The sequence below is a fragment of the Mustela erminea genome, chromosome 11 (assembly GCF_009829155.1).
Source record: "Mustela erminea isolate mMusErm1 chromosome 11, mMusErm1.Pri, whole genome shotgun sequence".
Taxonomy (NCBI): domain Eukaryota; kingdom Metazoa; phylum Chordata; class Mammalia; order Carnivora; family Mustelidae; genus Mustela; species Mustela erminea.
The window spans coordinates 11,720,354-11,736,919 of NC_045624.1; the positions used below are offsets into that span (position 1 = coordinate 11,720,354).

Consider the following 16,566-nt stretch of genomic DNA (forward strand, 5'->3'; position numbering starts at 1 on the left):
TGCTTAACGACTGAGCCACCCAGGTGTCCAATACCTTTTATTTCTATCCTGGCGGGAGTCACATGGGAGGTCCGATATGGGCAGAAGATGTATCAAGACACTCATAAGGTGGAGTCAAGCCAGAACACATCATTTTTATTGATTCAGTCAACAGTCAATTTAGTCACACTAGCGGTTCCCCTGGGTTAGGGAGATTTGGGTTATCAGCGTCCAGGTGTTCAGGAGCATAGTGGGTAATTATTGGGGTGAGCGGAGAGATGAAAACAGCTCTTGAGAAGCACTGGCTAGAAGTCGAAAAAGGAGAATCCATACTGGGCAATAGCAAGCTGGAAGCTCCCGCCTCTGCCTCTGAGGTAGTTTCAGGAACCCTTTCTCTTGACCTGAAGAAGAGAAGGTTTCAGGGGTTACCAGGAGTGACGGGAACTGAGAGGAAGTAGGATGGTCTGCTGACAGGGTGAATGGTAGAGCTCTTTACAATGTCCATTGGGTTCTCAGGTGACCTCAGCTTCTCCCTCTCTGCCTGGTTCTCCCACTATGATCCCGGAGGTACAATACATCTGCTGAGGCATGTGGGTGGACCTCTGTCTTCTTCTCCTGACACCACTGACCGCCTGCGGGGTCTCTGACTACTCACAGCTCTGAGTTGCTGTGTTTCAAGTGTCACCTCCAGAGTCCCATCCTGCCCGCCTCCTTACCTTGGCCATCAGCACCAGGGCACCGACCAGCAACGCGTACAGGGTGGCCTTCCCCAGCAGGATCTCATAGAGGATGGTGGCAGACAGGATGCCCTGCTGATAGGACACTGCGGGTAGGAAAGGAGAGCACACAGGGGCCTGTGAGCACGTGTCTCGGGCCTCTCCACCCGCACCCCAGGGGCCATGGTTCTCCGTGCTCGGCTTCCGGGACAAAACCATGGGAGACGCAGAGCAAGCAGAGGAGACGGTCACTTACCCGAAGTGAAGCCACAGTCTGAAAGAGAGAAGGGGGAGGGAATGGGTGAGAGACCCCATCTTCTAAAGCAGACGGAAAGTCGCCAAGCTGGGCGCACCTGAAGCTAATGCAAAACTATTTGGAAGCTGTGCTTCCGTTAAGAACGAGCCAGACACAAATGCCAATGCAGCAAGTCAGCCTTCTGGTCAGCACGGACCCCAGGCTCCGACTGGGCTTCTCACAGAAGAGACTAGACACAGAAGAGACTAGACTAGACACCTAGACTGTCTATCTGGTGCTGTGCCCGTGGAGCCATGCCATCCTGGAACTCTGTGGAACGTGGTGGCACAGAGGGGCTGGGGGCATCCCCGTCGGTGCTGAGCCACACAGGCTCACACAGTGAAGGGGGCCCAGCTGCAGGGCTCTGCTGGGCTGAGGATCTGGGGGAGGACTTAGCCCCGGGGTACCCATTCACCCCCATGCTGGGCTTTGGTCTTCCCGCCCTGTCCTGTGTCTGCCTGGGCACCGCCTTTCTGTGCTCAGCTCACTCTCTGCCCAGCCCCCAGACCCGCTCACCTGCTCTGCCCCAGGCCTCGGCACTGATGTTCTGGGTGACGGGTTTGGTCCGTTGGCTGTTCTGCCACTCGTCAGCGTCCCCGAGCCCGTGGAACTGGACTTGGCAGCGAAAGTGGTTGCGAGGGTTGTGCCAGAAGGCAGAGGACACCCTCAGCCGGCTGCTCAGACAGTAGCTGGAGTCATTCTCATCCAGCCGCTCCTTGTAGGGCTGAGGGTCCGTGCTGACCCCATTCTGGACTTCCTTCCCATTCACCCACCAGCTCAGCTCCACGTGGTCGGGGTAGAAGCCGGTGGCCAGGCACACGAGTGTGGCCTTCTGGGTTCGGGAGGTCTCTGCTTCCGACGGTTCAAACACTGTGACCGTGGGAGGTTTGACCTTTTCCAGATTCTCTGCAAGGGAAAAGGATTTGGGACCAGGACTGGTCTGATAGCTGTCTGAGACAGTGACACTGCTTGGGACTGGTCTGACAGCAGTCTGGGCTTGGGACAGGGACAGAAATAAAGAAAGACAGAGAGGGCTGGAAATGGAGTCATCCTAAAGCCAAATTACACAGTAGTAGGTCCTGTCTCGTTCTGTTCTCACTCAGCTTTGCCCCTCCTCCCGGTTACCCCTTGGAGGCATCCTGCCGACTGCGTCTTCCAGCCCCTAAGGTAGCAGTGTGTCCTGATTTCCTTGGCTTTCTTGACAGAGTCTCTTTCTCAAGGCCTTGTTCCATTTTGGTCATGAGGGTCTATCTGTTTCTCTACCTCGCTCAGAACCCTCTTCAGTGGGTGACTATCGGTTCTTCCTATGGTACAGCTGAATGAGCTTGGGATTTGAGGCTGATGATTCTCTCCAGCAACAGGATCCCAGGAACCAAATCAACTTTTTCTAATTATCACTTTCCTTTTGTACAAAGTGTCTGCGTGTCTGTTCTTGTGATAGCACGTAGGAGAACTAGCTTTTGCTGCCTGGAGGAGACACTGTCCTGTTGTATCTGACTATACTTTGTTCTAAATGCTTTTCCCAACTCACTTTTTTTTCCTTTTCTTTCTCATGTTTGTGTATGTGTAAGTTAAACATGTAACCTGCTTTGAGGAGCCTAGAATCCGCTGGGTATAATGTATCTGATGTTTCACCTTTATTCCATTTACACTGGGGTACGTGGGGTGTGCAGTAGCTTGCCCAGGGTGGCTATAATCCCATAAAAGATACTGTCCATGGGTTCAACCCTTTTTTCCTTCCAGTGCCCAGCAAGCCTCCCTGCCAGCTTTGGAAATCCTGGTTCAGGTCATATTTGCTGGGTATGAACGAATTTCAAAGTCTAAGGGCCGTGTCGTCAGAGAGCTCATGTTGTGAAGCCCTGGGCCCTTTTCCTGTGTGATACAGGGGAGAATTTCTGGAATTGTTGGAAGGCAGGGCCCCTGGGAAGACACAGAGGGATGAGAGAAAGCACACCTCTTTCTCATGTACCCATCTTTTTGCCAGAATGGACTGTGCCCTCTCTTTGGCTCCATATTGACCAGAGGAATGGCTTTTTGGAGCAGAAGTATGGGAAACCCAGATGTCTTCACATTAACCACATTTTGGGACGTGGTTCGAATGCGAAGATTGAGACGCAGTTTTGGAAAAAGGCCAAAGGCTGGGACAGTGCTGATAAATGACACGGATGGAAAGGATGGCCCCAGTAAGCCGAGCCTTTTACAAAGGTTTCCGTAGAAGTTAGCCCCTAACAATTTAACACCCTAAGGGGCTGGCGCTAGTACCCCATTTTCTGCATCTCAGAGGTTCTGAGATTTCCACTTTCCAGTTGCTGGAGCATCCCCCAGCCTGTCCCGCGAGCCCCAAGATTCTGGGTATTACAAACCCCAGAAATTTGTATTTTCTCATTGTGATCACACTTGCTGGCCTGAGCCTCCATCTGCCGGACAGACTCTGCTCCAGCCAGCCAGTCTGGTAGGACCAAGTCCCCCATGCCTCTGGCCTTGTCTCTATGCCCAGCACAGATCCGTCTCACCACTCCCCGCCCTCCACCTGTCCGCTTCCTCCCCAAGCACACTCAGGCTGTGTTAGTGTTTTGTGATGGGCTCCTTCCTCTACCAGCCCAGCATGGATCCTGAGGTTTGAGAAAATGGGGCCTCCTGCCTATTTTCTCTTCTTTATACCTTATTTATTATCTATTACTAAGATGGCATAAGTTTCCAATTGTATCTCCTCTGATCTTGCCTAGCACTGTGTCCCCCAGACACCCACCGCAGCCCTCGCTATACTGTGACACGGACTTCTACCCTCGGGGCTCAGAAACACCCCTCAAATCAGCCCAGTCTCACCAATCCGGACCCCCGCTGCCTCCTGAGCCCTAGATCACTTCAGGAAGACGCATATGGATCTTGGGAGGCCAGTCGAGACGGAGAAGGAGGAAGACAAAGGCTAGCACAGAGTTCTGAGCGGCTGGTAGATATTAGAAGGACTTAAACATAGAAGACAGAACAACTCACCAAAATGGAGTCAACGGTGAAGAGATAGAATAGGAGGGAAAATGGAGAAGATCCAAATAAAAAAGAGAGAGAGAGAGACAATGAGAGAAAAGTTAAACAACACACCCTTAAAATAGGAGAGATGAGAGGAGTCCCAGAGAATGAAGAGAAGCAGAGTGAGAACACAACAAGCCCGAAGAGCTAATCTGGAGCCGTAAACCCGAGGGTCCGCGAAGCTCCAGGAGGGAAGGGGTGACTCTGAGCCCTGCCTTTACACCCCTGTTCCCTGCCACCTGCACTCCTGGACTGATCAGTCACACACAGACAACCCCAGCCAGGAGTGCGGCCCCATACCTGTCACGGTGAGCTTGGTGCCCATCCCAAAGTAGAGCGGCGAGTTATAGGAACACAGCTGCAGGCAGCCGTGGTAAAACCCATGGAGGGCTCCTGCCAGAGGGCAAGTCCTCGCTCCCAAGGACCAAGCTCCACCATGGCTCTGGACCTGAGGGGTCCGTTAGGAGAAAGGTCCAAGCATACTATGGGGAAAGAGGAGCAGGCTTAGAATGGACACACACGCGCGCGCACACACGTGAGTAGGAAGGATGAACCAAGGAAAGAGTAAGGAGCGAATATTAAGGACTGGAGACTCAGGGAAGAGAAATAGAGGGACCCGCCAAGCCGCACCAAGAGGAGTGGCCGCCACAGCTCTTAGGAAGCTCCCCAGGGACAAGAGAGTTGACTTGACCCCCAGCAACCGGGGCTGGGAGGAGAAACGGGGACCCTACGTCCAAGGGACAACAGCCCTAAACCCCTGTCCTGCTCCTTACCGAGGACCAAGAGTTGAGTACCATCTCCAAAGTGCTGGGCCTGGTTGCTCCACAGCACAGCGAGGGTGTGACAAACCCCAGAATTGCTCTCGGGGGCCTTTCCTTCCAGAAGCTAGCGTCCGCCAGAACTTCCAGCACCACCTCTGCTCGTCCACACTCCCCGAGCCTTTTCCCTGCTGTGTCCCGGGAGTCCTCCTGGGACTTCACTCTTGCAACACACTGCCCCCCAGGAAGCCTCTTACTTACCCAGGACGGACAGCTTGGTTCCACTTGCAAAATACAGTTTTTCATTGTTACACAACACTGCAGCCCGGTAGGAAAACTTCCCTTGGCTGCTTCCAATTCCTGCGCTCCCAAGTACACCTGCTTGCTCCCCTCTCCCTTTCCTTAGCAGAATTTTGCTCTGGGAGGTGTGAAGGGGGGACTAGTGTGCAGTGTGCAATGCCAAGTCAGAGGACCGATTCGGGTGTGTGACCCCGAGTCCCTCTCCTTTCTGAGCTGGGAAGGAAACAGCAGGAGTAAGGCAGCTCTGAGGCGAGAGGCTTCCCATTTACAAGGCCATGACTGGGCATCCTCCAAGGAGACAGGAGATGGACAAGGGGACCCCAAGAGGAGACTACCTGCCTCCTAGTAGGGGAACACAGACCTAGCATAGCCTGTCCATGAGATTCCTGGAGATGGAGGCTGTCCTCGCCTGCCCGCATCAAGACAAGAATTCAGAGCTTGCTGATAAAATGTGCTTTAACCTAAACCTCCAAGAGGGATGCTCTACCCGGACCCCTGTCCCTCCTTGTGGGTTCCCAGCCCTCCGCCCTGATGCACTTACCTACAACAGTGAGCCGGGTCCCCTCCCCAAAATGGAGGGTGTCTCAAGAGCACAGCCTCCCAGATCCACTTCAGAACCTCCCCCGTCTGCCGAGTTCAGCTGGGATTTGGGGACAGATTGGTGCCTTCGTGGATCTCTTTCCCTCCCAGAGCCGCCGGCCCTGCTTCATATTTTCCCCCACTCCCTTCCAGAGCTTGCCCAGGTCCCTGGACAGTCAGAAACAAGGAGCCACAGTGTGGTCTCCTACGAAGTTCAGAGCAAGGAAAGATATGAAGCCACTACAGAGAGCGCAAGTCGGTGAAGGAGACAGACCAGAGTCAACACTCATTCATTTCCTTCTGGGCTTTCTCTAGGCTTCCCTCTGTTAGGTAACTACTCAGAGAGGCAGTAGCATCTCCTTTCGCTCCTCTGCCTTAACCACTGAGGCTCAGTTTTGAGTTTACAGAAGACCCTCCATCCCCGGTGGCTGGGTGGATTTGCCCAGACCAGGACCCTCCTGGTTACTGGTTCCCAAAGGTGGAGATGACATCTCTAGACATCTTGGGATGACATCTTGGGACCAGGACCCAAGACCTGGGGGATCCCTTCCTTCGCCCATTTCCCAGGATAGAATCGTCCCCATCACACCCGGCCTGGAGAGCCCCCAACCTTACCGACAACCGTCAGCTTGGTCCCTGGGCCGAAGGTAAAATCATAGCACATCAGCATACGGCCACTCTCAAATGGACACTTGGGACCTGCTTTCACCTACAAGGGACCTGGAAAGACCCAGAGCATGTCTTACCTATAACTGTGAGCCTGGTGCCTTCTCCAAAGTAAAGTTCAGTGTTCACACAGTGATGTGGGGCAGGGAAACAAACAAATCTGAGGCATGGAAAGAAGGTGGGGCCCTGGATGGTGTCTGGAGGACTCCGGTATAAGAAAGCCCCTCCAACTGCACAGAACATTTCCAGCTGACTCTTGGGGCCACAGAACATGGCCAGGGCCTATCCAGTGGGCCCCACACTACCTTCTCGACTCCTTCTTAGGGTCCACCCAAAGGATGTGTGTCTGGAAAGGAGGGTAGGGTCCTGGAGCCAGTGGCCAGATCCATGAAGGGCCGGGATATTTCTGGCTTCTTCCTCTATAGGATGCGTCACCTCCCATGCACCTTCCCACTGACCTTGCCCTGAGTTCTGTGGGGTTTGGGATGAAGGAGTTTCCCGGAGTCCTTCACCAGTGGCGCCAGGGAGGCTTCTTCTTCCATCTGGGCTCTCTGGCTGCAAGCTTCAGTCCTGATCCAAGCCTGTCCTTGTTCATGGTGTTGGCTTGACCGGTGAACAGGGGTGGGGTGGAGCGTTCTGACTCACACCACCCTCAGGCCCATGACCCAGGAGAAAAGTGGAGAAATTGGGTTGGGGACAGGCAGAAAGGTTTTTGTAAAGCTTTCCCATAGCGTTGAATCACCGTGGCCCCCTGTCCCCACAATGTTACATCTTTGTACAAAAAACGACCCTCCCACGGTTCTGCGCATCAGAGCCTGGAAGAAACCACGCGAGCAGGTGCTCCTTCCCAGGCATTGGAGGACAGGTCGGTGACATCACTCCCCATGTTGCAAGGTGGTGACAGGGAACAGACGAAGCTGGGAGGGGGAGACCCCTCCTCACCCCCATGCCCTTTCTTCAGGACGCTCTTGGCTCCCCAGAGCTGTGTGTCTTTGTGAGGCTGCTGCCACAGGGGTTGGTTTCCCCAGCACCCGCCCTCCTGTAAACTCGTCACTCATTGTGGGGAGACACCCTCCCAAGGAGCACCGGCCCCCTTTCTACCCAGGGCCTGCCCCTGAGACTGTCACCCAGAGACCACATCTTTCATCTGGGAATGGGATCTTTCCATACTCAGACCGTCCCTCTGGCCAACTCTGAACCTCTAGCGTGGTCTGGAGAGGCACTGACATGAGCTATCCAGGAGTAGGGCTCCTTAGGCAGAGACAAAACGACAGCTGAGAGCTCAGAGTATTTCCAAGCGGGTGCTGGTGTGGGAGCACTGGTGTGTTGTCAGCCTGTCTCTCTGCTTGGGGACTTCAGACATCAAGGTTAGGAACAGGGAGCTGGGGAAGTGGACGTGGAGAGCTGCATACATCAAGTCACAGGCAGGTTGAAATGTGACTGTAGTCACGGCCTTCCCCTCTTTTCCCTGAGGGGCAGGTACACTTAAGTTGCTGTCAGTGTTTTATTTTCCTGCACAAGATGACCCTGAAATGTAACCTCCAGTTGAGTGGCCTAGATCTCATTTACTCGATAGTGCTTCCTTTTACTGCCTTTCAAACTATGACTTAAAATCTAGGAGGGGGAAAAAAAAAAAAGACAAACTTCGTTACATAATGATGACACACTTTCACGGAAAAATATACACAGACTCAAAAGAGAAATGACAATATGGAAAGAACATCTGTAATCCTCATCATGAGGGCTGATCTCCCCGGTATATGATGAACTCCTAGAAACCAGGAAGAAAATAATCCAGCAGCACAATAAAAGTGACAAAGAACAGATGGTTCAGAGAAAAAGAAATGCAAATGGTGTTTCACCATAGGCAAAAAATCTTGCAGATGAAAACTGCATCAAAATACCGCTGTTCACCAATGTGACTGACAACATTGAATTAAAGAAGACCATTAGCTAGTGTGTAGTGGAATATACACTTTACAAAAAATGACAACAACCTGAGTGGAGAATAACTTGGAAATATCTATGAAAATTACACATGCATTTACTTTTTCACGTGGAAATCCCTCATCTGGGTGTTTATCCTATAATTATTATATTATATAATATATTATATTTTATTATATTATTATATAATTATAATCATTCTTGCATACAAATAAAACATGTTTGTAAAATACTTGCATTATTTAGGGTAGCAAGAAGATCAGGAAAACTCAAATGTCCATCAGGAAGGGTCTGGATAAATAACCTGGGATACATCCACAAAATGGAATACTATTCAATGCTAAAAAAGAATACAAATGTTTCCCTGCTCTAGAAAGCTAAGATATATACTGTTAACTGGGGAGGAAAAAAAAAAAAAAAAGCAAGTTGCCTGTCAGCATTTCCATATACCATCTTTTGTCCAGTAAAAGGGGAACATGAGAATTATGCATTTGTTTGCTTGGTTCTGTACAAAGACACACTATAAAGGTACAAAAGAACTTAATCAAAATGATTGCTTACTAAGACTGAGTGGAGGAGGTAGAAAGAAGGCGGAAGTAAAAATAGTTTTAGTCTCTATTGTATTGTTTCAATTTTTGAGCCATATATGATCTATTTAAAATTAAACTTAAGTTAATAAAAATTTTCAAGAAAATACCAACAAAGTGTTGTTTGAAGTAATACTTTGAAATGTGTGATTTAAAAAATCTACTTGTTTAATTCACAAAGTCATTATTTTTCAATGTGTTATATGGTCCTGACTTTGCTTATCTGGTCTCCAATCATTCAGGAAGCTTGTGAAAAATGCATATTTCTGAGTAGTCCTCAAGATCTTTTGCGTTAAAAATCTCTAGTAGTGAGTTTATTGATAAGCATTTAAATAAATAATCAAGCACAACATTACCCTGTATATTTGCATTTCCACGCGGGACGCACTGCTTGCCATCCCTCACCCCCCAACAGGTGTCAGCTGCGGGGAACGTCAGAGCGCCCTCTGGTGGTGTCACGAGTTGGGTGCAACAACGTGGCTCTTAGAATTTAGGGAAAAAAGAAAACATCTGTGCATTTTACTCAGGAATAGTGGGGATCCTCCAACAATCTGCCATTGCTGGGATCAAGGGTCATCAGTTGCTTTCACCAACTGGAAAGTGACAAGCTTGCTCTTTTGTCCATTCCCACCTTGAGGAACACTTTCTTCAATGTAATGATTTATTTTGATCTGTTTGCATATATTTTCCTGTGGCATTTACCCCTTTGTTTATCAGTAATTTGCTCTCTAAGTGATTTTCCTTTTGGCCATCTGGCTGGGGACCCTCAGCCCAGCTGGCCTTAAAAGAATACCACTCTGTTTTGGTGTCACAGCTTCTTTCTTTCCCTTTTCTTTTCTTTCTTTCTTTCATTCTTTCTTTTTTTAAGATTTTATTTATTTATTTATTTATTTGACAGAGAGAGAGCGAGAGAGAGATCACAAGTAGACAGAGAGGCAGGCGGAGGGGCGGTGGGGGGAGGGGAAGCAGGCTCCCCGCTGAGCAGAGAGCCTGATGCAGGGCTCCATCCCAGGACCCTGAGATCATGACCTGAGCAGAAGGCAGAGGCTTAACCCACTGAGCCACCGAGGCGCCCCTTGGTGCCACAGCTACTTTCAATCCTGATGGAGTTTTGGGTTTTGTGCTATCTTTGCTACTCACACCGTCCACGTGCCCAGGAGCACACACAGCTTTTCTCTTGTCCCCTGTAGGAGTTGGGCAGGTGTGGGGTGGGAATCATTCATCATCTTCATTCAATATCTTCGTCATCTTGGGCAGCAGGGGGCAGCCTTTCCTAACTTATTTTAGACCTAAATCGTTGCCATCTGGGGGTGGGGGTGTCACTTGAAGGCGTGAGAGAATGTGGTTGGTGCTGGAGGGAACCTTTCCCAGCCCCCCCACATCTCCCACCCCCCCTACACACACACACACACCCCCGCCCCGCCTCCCTCCGCAGGGGTGAGTGTGTTACCTGCCTGCCTTTCCGGAGGCTGAGACGTGGGAAGGATATACACAAATTGCATCTCACATGTCTGTAATTCTTGCTGTTTTTTAAAAAGATGTTAAAATTTATTTGAGAGAGCGAGAATGTGTATGTGGCGGGGAGGGGCAGAGGGGAAGCCGACTCTCCACTGAGCGTGGAGCCCCACACCGGCTCCATCTCTGGATCCTGAGATCATGACCTGAGTGAAACCACCAGTCGGAGACTTAACCAAGACCCTCAGGTGCCCCTTCTTGAAACTTTTGGAGCACATTCCTCCATTCATTTAAACCCCAAATTTGTCTCCTAGTTTCCTCAGATGAAACCGCAACCTGAAGAAGCTGGTTGTCCCAGTCATGAGTGAGGAGGTGACAGAGCTGGAACCAGTACCTGGCCCTTGGTGTTTAAGTCGGGGCTCTACTGGGGTCCCCGAGTCCCACATCCCAGAGCCAGACTGCCCGGTCCTCCAGTCCGGTCAGTGAGGCCCAGGGCAAGCTGCTATGCCCCTTTAATAACAAAACCGCCTACCTTAGGGGGTTATTGAAAGATCTAAATCAGAAAGGACACATGAAGCTTCCTTGTGGTGCCTGCAAACAGGGAAAATGTGAGCGGCTGCTGCTTCCACAGAGAGCGCTGCAGAGGGACATGCCCACTGCAATGGCTCTCGTTTCCCTTTGCATCAGAATGATGTGGAATTCTTGGAAAATGTAAGTGGCCGGGCTCCATCTCAGAATCTCTGATTCAGTAGGTCTGGGAGGCGCGCTGGAATTGGCACCGCTCCTAAATTCCCAGGTGATTCTGGTGTCCCCCTGGGCCAGGGTTCAACTTGGAGAACCGGTGTTCCGGAAGGTACTTTCTGTCTTCCATACCTTTCCCTCCGGTCCTAGCTCATACTTTAATAATTCAATCATGGCACTACTGCCCATTATATTGTAGGCATTGTTTAATCACTAGCTATGCCAGGATGAGCAAGACAAGATTTCTTGCCTAAGGAGCTCAGCATTGCACGCCAGGTAGAGGCATCAGTAGTTACCCGGCAGCAGGAGCAGGACTGTGGCAGCGGCGAGCACCCTCGAGAGGAGGGCTCCTCACTCGGACCACGGGGCCAACAGGGCCAGCGCGGGAGTGGGGAGGAGGAGCCCAGGGCAGAAGGAATCAGAAATGACTCTTCTGAAGAGGCTGAAGGAGCAGGTGGGAAGGGGGTCACGCCAGATGGACCAGTAATGCCCAGGGCTACAGGTGTGAGGTTCATGGCTGGTTGGAGGAGCCCCTGGGATTTCCAAGCACTGGAGCAGAGACAGAGAGGGGAAGACTGCAGAGAAGGAAGAGCCTTTCATCTGCGCATAAGGAGCTCAGGTTCTGTTCTGGGAGTTGTGGGAGGTCAGGCAAAGTATTAATCAGGAATTGATGAAACGTGGAGCATCTGTCTGAGGACAGAGCGGGAAGATGGCCAGGGAGCGGAGCCCGTATGAAGTGGCGGGAGGCAGAGAATGGCCTGGAGAGCCGTCGAGGAGCAGAGCTGAAGGCTGGGCGGCATCTCCAACCACTGCTGCAGCAGGAGGGATGGGGGTGGGCGAAGAGGTTGCCGGCTTGGGGGTCAGGCTAGTGAAGAGCCAGACCGCAGGTTTACTGTCCGCTGGCTGAGGGATCTGGTAAGCTAACTTCCTTGCCTGTACCGCTGGAAGAGGAACCATTTCAGAGGGTGAAGGAACTAAATGTGAAAACGTCTGGAAAGTGCTCAGTGGGGTAGACACACTGATACCATTATATGGGATGAATAAGAGGCAGATTTCAAAGGAGTATAACGGATAGAGACCAGGTTGCTGGGTTGTCCCCCTCGGACATATGAGCAGGTTGTGGGAAAGAGGGCGCAGGGCGGGCTGCCGGGGGGGAGTACACACTGGGCTAGAAAGAGTACGTGTACAGGGGGGCTCAGCAGAGGCCAAGGTGATCAGCATGAGTGTCTCCAAAAGGATTAAGCCCAAGGTGGCAGCCATAGGAGGTGATGAGGTCATGCAAGCTGTGCCTTGAGTGGGCACACATGGGCACTGCACTCCAGACCCCAGGGAAGTTCCAAGGTCAAGGAAACTTTTTAATGCAGCCTTCTAAAATGTCTTTTTTTTTTTTCCTGAAAATAGTCCCCATGAACCCCTGCTTATTATTTTTTTGGATTACGTCTCTTCACACACTGCTAATCTAGTATTCCATGGGATACATTTTGGGAGCTGGGGCACTCTATTCATCTTTAAGGGATAGAGCCCTGTCTGACCTCAGCTGGGAGGAGGTTCCCAGGGGGTAGTGGCTGAAGGGAGCAGGCACAGACGCAGACAGTTGTAACAGGAGCATTTAATTAGCATAGTGATGGCAGAAGGACTTGGGGGGGGGGGCTTTAGCTGTTGGCAGCTATGGTCGTCTTAATCCAGTCTACAAAGTTGCACACCTTGGTGTAAACTCCAGGTTTGTTCTTCTGGGCACAGCCATAGCCCCAGGAGACAATGCCCTGGAGCTCTCCATTGCAGACCACAGGGCCACCAGAGTCACCCTGGGAAGGAAGAAGGTGGGACAAGTTTTATAAAGAAGGCAAAAGGGCAAACAGAACCCTATATCATCTGAACTTTTAAAGATTGCATTGTGTTCAGCTCTGTGGCTCTGGAGGTCTCCCATGGTGGCTCATTCTCATGAAGGGGGTGACTGCCACGCAGCCTAGCCTTCCTCGCTTCTGTAGAAGTCCACGGCCTGAAGCCCTCCTGCACCAGCCCCACAGCCCTGGGTGTTCAAATCCTGCTCCCCAGGAGGCCATGTGTATGGGCAGGGGTCTCAGCATGGGAGGAGTCAAGTCACCTGGCAGGAGTCCTTGCCTCCCTCGAGGAAGCCAGCGCAAACCATGTTCTCCGTGATCTGGCCGGGGTAGGAGGCTTCACACTGGGCCTGACTCAGGAGTGGGGCATCCAGGCACTGCAGCAGCTCAGGGTAGTTGACTTTGAGGAGCAGGGAGAGAGGGAGGAAAGGAGAAATGGCAGTCAGGCCAGGGTGGGGGACAGCAATCCAGGGCTGAACACCGAGGACACCAAGAACGTAAAAGCTTCAGCAAGGAACTATGGGTTTTGTTTCCAGACTGATTCCTGCTGAGCCCCTCCCTAGATGGGACAATAACAGGTGTATTTGTCCCCTACTTGGATTCTAGGGGGTTAACTCCTTAAAGCTTTGCCTCCTTCGAGGACCCAGGCCTGCATGTAGTGGGGTTCAGGCTGGTTCTGGGAGAGGTGGGGAAGTTGGAGGATGAGTTGTGGAGGGTTCCACTCACTGCCAGAGCTCAGGGTGTTGCCCCAGCCGGAGATGAGGCACTGGGTGCCAGCGGCTGCACAGGCAGAGGGCAGAGATATGGTGGACACGCGCGCATTGAGGACAGCAGGCGAGGACAGCTTGATGAGCATGATGTCATTGTCCAGGGACCAGGTGCTATATTTGGGGTGGCGGATGACCTTGGCCGAGTCGATGAACTGCTCATTCCCCTCTTTGACCTCGATGTTGTGCTCTCCGAGCCTCACCTGGATGCGGCTGTTGGGAAGACAAGCATGGGGAGACCCTTTTTTTCTATATGCCCGCTTTTCTCTAGGGTTCTCGAGCACCCTACTCACAAGTGGGAGTGTGGCAGAATCACCTGGCAGGAGAGGGGTAGTGGGTCAGTACAGGGGTGAGACCAACAACTTTCTCCTTCAGAGGTTGGTGGTCATGGAGGGAGAGGACATGGGACTTGCTCCTCAACCTGGTTTTCCAGCTGCCTTCCCCACAACCCCTCCCCCAACCCCTGCGCCTAGTGCCACAGGCATAAATGACCACCTTGAAGTTCCCCATATATTCCTCATCCTCTGTAGTTTGCCTAGCAACATGCAGAGACTTCTCCCGCCCGTCTGGGTCTGGTGAGCGCCATCATCCTGTATGATCTAGTCCAGTGGTTCTCAAGGTCTAGTCCTGTAGCCTCAGCACCCTCCAGGAACTTGTTAGATGTACGAAGTCTTAGTTCTCACTCCAGACCTGCTGAATCAGAGGTTCTGGTGTGGGACCCAGTGGTCTGCAGTTTAGCAAGACTTGCAGGTGATTCTGATGCCCACTCAGGTTTGAGAACCCTTGGTCTAGGCAGTGAGTCTCAGCTCTGCTACAGAGTCCAGTCACCAGAGGTGGAAAGCGTTAAAAACTCACCAATAGTCAGACCCCTCTTCCTGAAAATTCTAAGTGCCCTGGGGTAGAAGCCAGGCAACAGTATTTCTTTTTAACCTATCTTACATAGTTTCGGTGTGTATCCAACTGGCAAGGTTACTCGCGTGAGGTCCTTGCTGCTTTCCTTTTTGGACCTCACCACCCCAAAAGAGTCCCTACTTGCTTTTCTGACCCTTTTCTGAAACAGCCTTTGCTGTTTCATCTCTTGAGTTTTGGATGCGAGCGGCTTTCTGTCGAATGCCCCTCTTGGCGCCTTCATTCCTGTAAGCCGGGTGGCCGGAGACAAATTCGTGTCCCCACCCAGCCATTCTCCCCAACCTCTGCACCCCCGGGCTGACCCCAGCTCTCAGAGAGGGCTCCAGAGGACACGGCACTTACGACTTGTAGCAGTGAGCTGCGGACACCACCCACTGGTCACTGATGAGGGAGCCGCCGCAGAAGTGGTAGCCCGAGTTCAGGGACACCTGGTAGGGGATGGAATGCTCCTCGCAGGTGTAGCCACCGACGATCTTGTCATCCTCGTCAGTGGGGAAAGCAACTTGAATGGAGACAGGAAGGGAAAAGCCAGTTCAGCGGGTATGGGCGGGTGGAGCCCCGAGTCCCCTGGCTGGAGCACGTGGGTTAGACGTCTTCAATAAGCACAGAGATGACAGACGGTCTGGCAGGGAGCATTCCATCCCCAGCAGGGTCACAGCACAGAGCGCTCCTGAGTCTCTTGGTTTGTCTGCAGGGCACATGGCCACGTGCCCCCTGGGGCTCAGGCACAGACCTCTACTGGTGGCTCCAGGGCGAGGACACAGACAATGCCCTCACAGTGCACTCAGTGTGACATGGGTCCGAATGTGGTTTTGTTATCCACTCAGTGCTTCTCTTTTTCCACTGGTGTGCTCCTCGTGGCTATTTGAACCCCAGATCGTCAGGATGGATTGGCCTAGCTAGGAAAATCTGGCTAAGTAGCCCTGGCTGTACCCAGCTTTTCCAATCACTAAAAATCTGCAGGGCGAGCCTGGGGACAGGAGCCCCCAGACCCATTAGGCAGGACAAAGGTAAGCCAACTCATGGGCCAAAGGAATGGTGATTCGCAACCTTGGCTGCCCACGAGGGGATCCTAAAATCATTTGGGGAACTTAAAAATTCAATGCACTGGTCACACCCCAGGCCGATGAAATCAGGATTTCTAGGGCTAGGACTCCGGCATGAGTGTTCTTTCAGCTTCCCTAGGTGTACCTGGGGTTGAGAACACCTCTAGGGGAGCAATCCCAGCCCTGCTGGAACTGAACCTCAAGACCCCTGGTTCATTTCACAGACCGCCTGCACCTGCTCTCCCTTTATGGCCTCTCCCAACAACGTCTCAAAATAAATGGATGAATGTCGGGGTCGGGAACGGGGTCAGCACAGAGTGGGAGGAGTGAGGCTTACAGAGAGCCCAGGAATGGGGAGGAGGGCTGCCGGACAGGAGAGACAGACTCTCAGAGCCCAGGTAAACGCAGAAGAGCAGCGAGAGTGGACCAGGGATCTCGGTCGGGGCTGGGGGGGGGGGGGGGCGGTCAAGGGCGGTCCAAAGTCGTGCATGAACTTACCAGCAGCTCCCACAAAAGCAAGAATCAGGAGTGGATTCATGATGGCAGAAGTGTAGAAGTTGAGTGGCTGGTGGAGAGCCTTTATAGCTCCCAAGGTGAGGGAGAGGGTGAACGTGAGGGTAGAGGGTCACTGTTCCTCCCAGGCAAATACACCTGTTGCTTTCCCTTCCCTCAGCCTTGTATCAGCTCTGCTGTGTTTGGTCGTCTTGTATCAGCTCTGCTGTGTTTGGTCGTCTTGTATCAGCTCTGCTGTGTTTGGTCATCTATGGAGTCGTGACCCACCGGTGATAAGAAAACGTACCTTGTGAGAGCAGAGAGGAAGACCAACTGACCCCTGGGAGGACTCTGGGGTGCGGGGGGAAAAGCTAAGCCCCCGTATGTTGCAGCTGGACCTTCTTGGCCTGAGACCAGAAGAGGAGGACAGCCTGGCCCTTCTGACATGATTTATTTAACTC

The 16,566-nt window shown here is 52.1% G+C and overlaps 1 protein-coding gene and 2 gene segments (V, D, J or C); all 3 read right to left on the reverse strand.

Moving 5' to 3' along the window:
• The window catches only part of LOC116569683, a 70,259-nt gene that overhangs the window by 8,836 nt on the left and 44,857 nt on the right, over nucleotides 1-16,566 (reverse strand).
• On the reverse strand, nucleotides 115-6,772 carry LOC116569684. The segment is given in 6 exon segments: nucleotides 115-380; nucleotides 696-802; nucleotides 952-969; nucleotides 1,507-1,896; nucleotides 6,401-6,480; nucleotides 6,626-6,772. Coding segments are annotated over 6 exon segments (753 nt in total).
• LOC116569686 (anionic trypsin) lies at nucleotides 12,641-16,220 on the reverse strand. The gene is made up of 5 exons (XM_032306129.1): nucleotides 16,112-16,220; nucleotides 14,910-15,069; nucleotides 13,618-13,871; nucleotides 13,155-13,291; nucleotides 12,641-12,855 (listed from the first exon to the last, which is right to left on the reverse strand). The coding sequence occupies exons 1-5, from the start codon at nucleotides 16,149-16,151 to the stop codon at nucleotides 12,703-12,705; spliced, it is 744 nt and encodes a 247-aa protein (XP_032162020.1). The 5' UTR covers nucleotides 16,152-16,220; the 3' UTR covers nucleotides 12,641-12,702.

Bases quoted from the DNA above. Each gene is read 5' to 3' on its own strand.
- LOC116569686 (XM_032306129.1), bottom strand. From the start codon at position 16,151: ATGAATCCACTCCTGATTCTTGCTTTTGTGGGAGCTGCTG. The intron at 15,070-16,111 runs GTAAGTTCATGC...TCTCCATTCAAG, and splicing joins TGCTTTTGTGGGAGCTGCTG to TTGCTTTCCCCACTGACGAG. The intron at 12,856-13,154 runs GTGACTTGACTC...CTTCCTTCCCAG, and splicing joins GAGGCAAGGACTCCTGCCAG to GGTGACTCTGGTGGCCCTGT.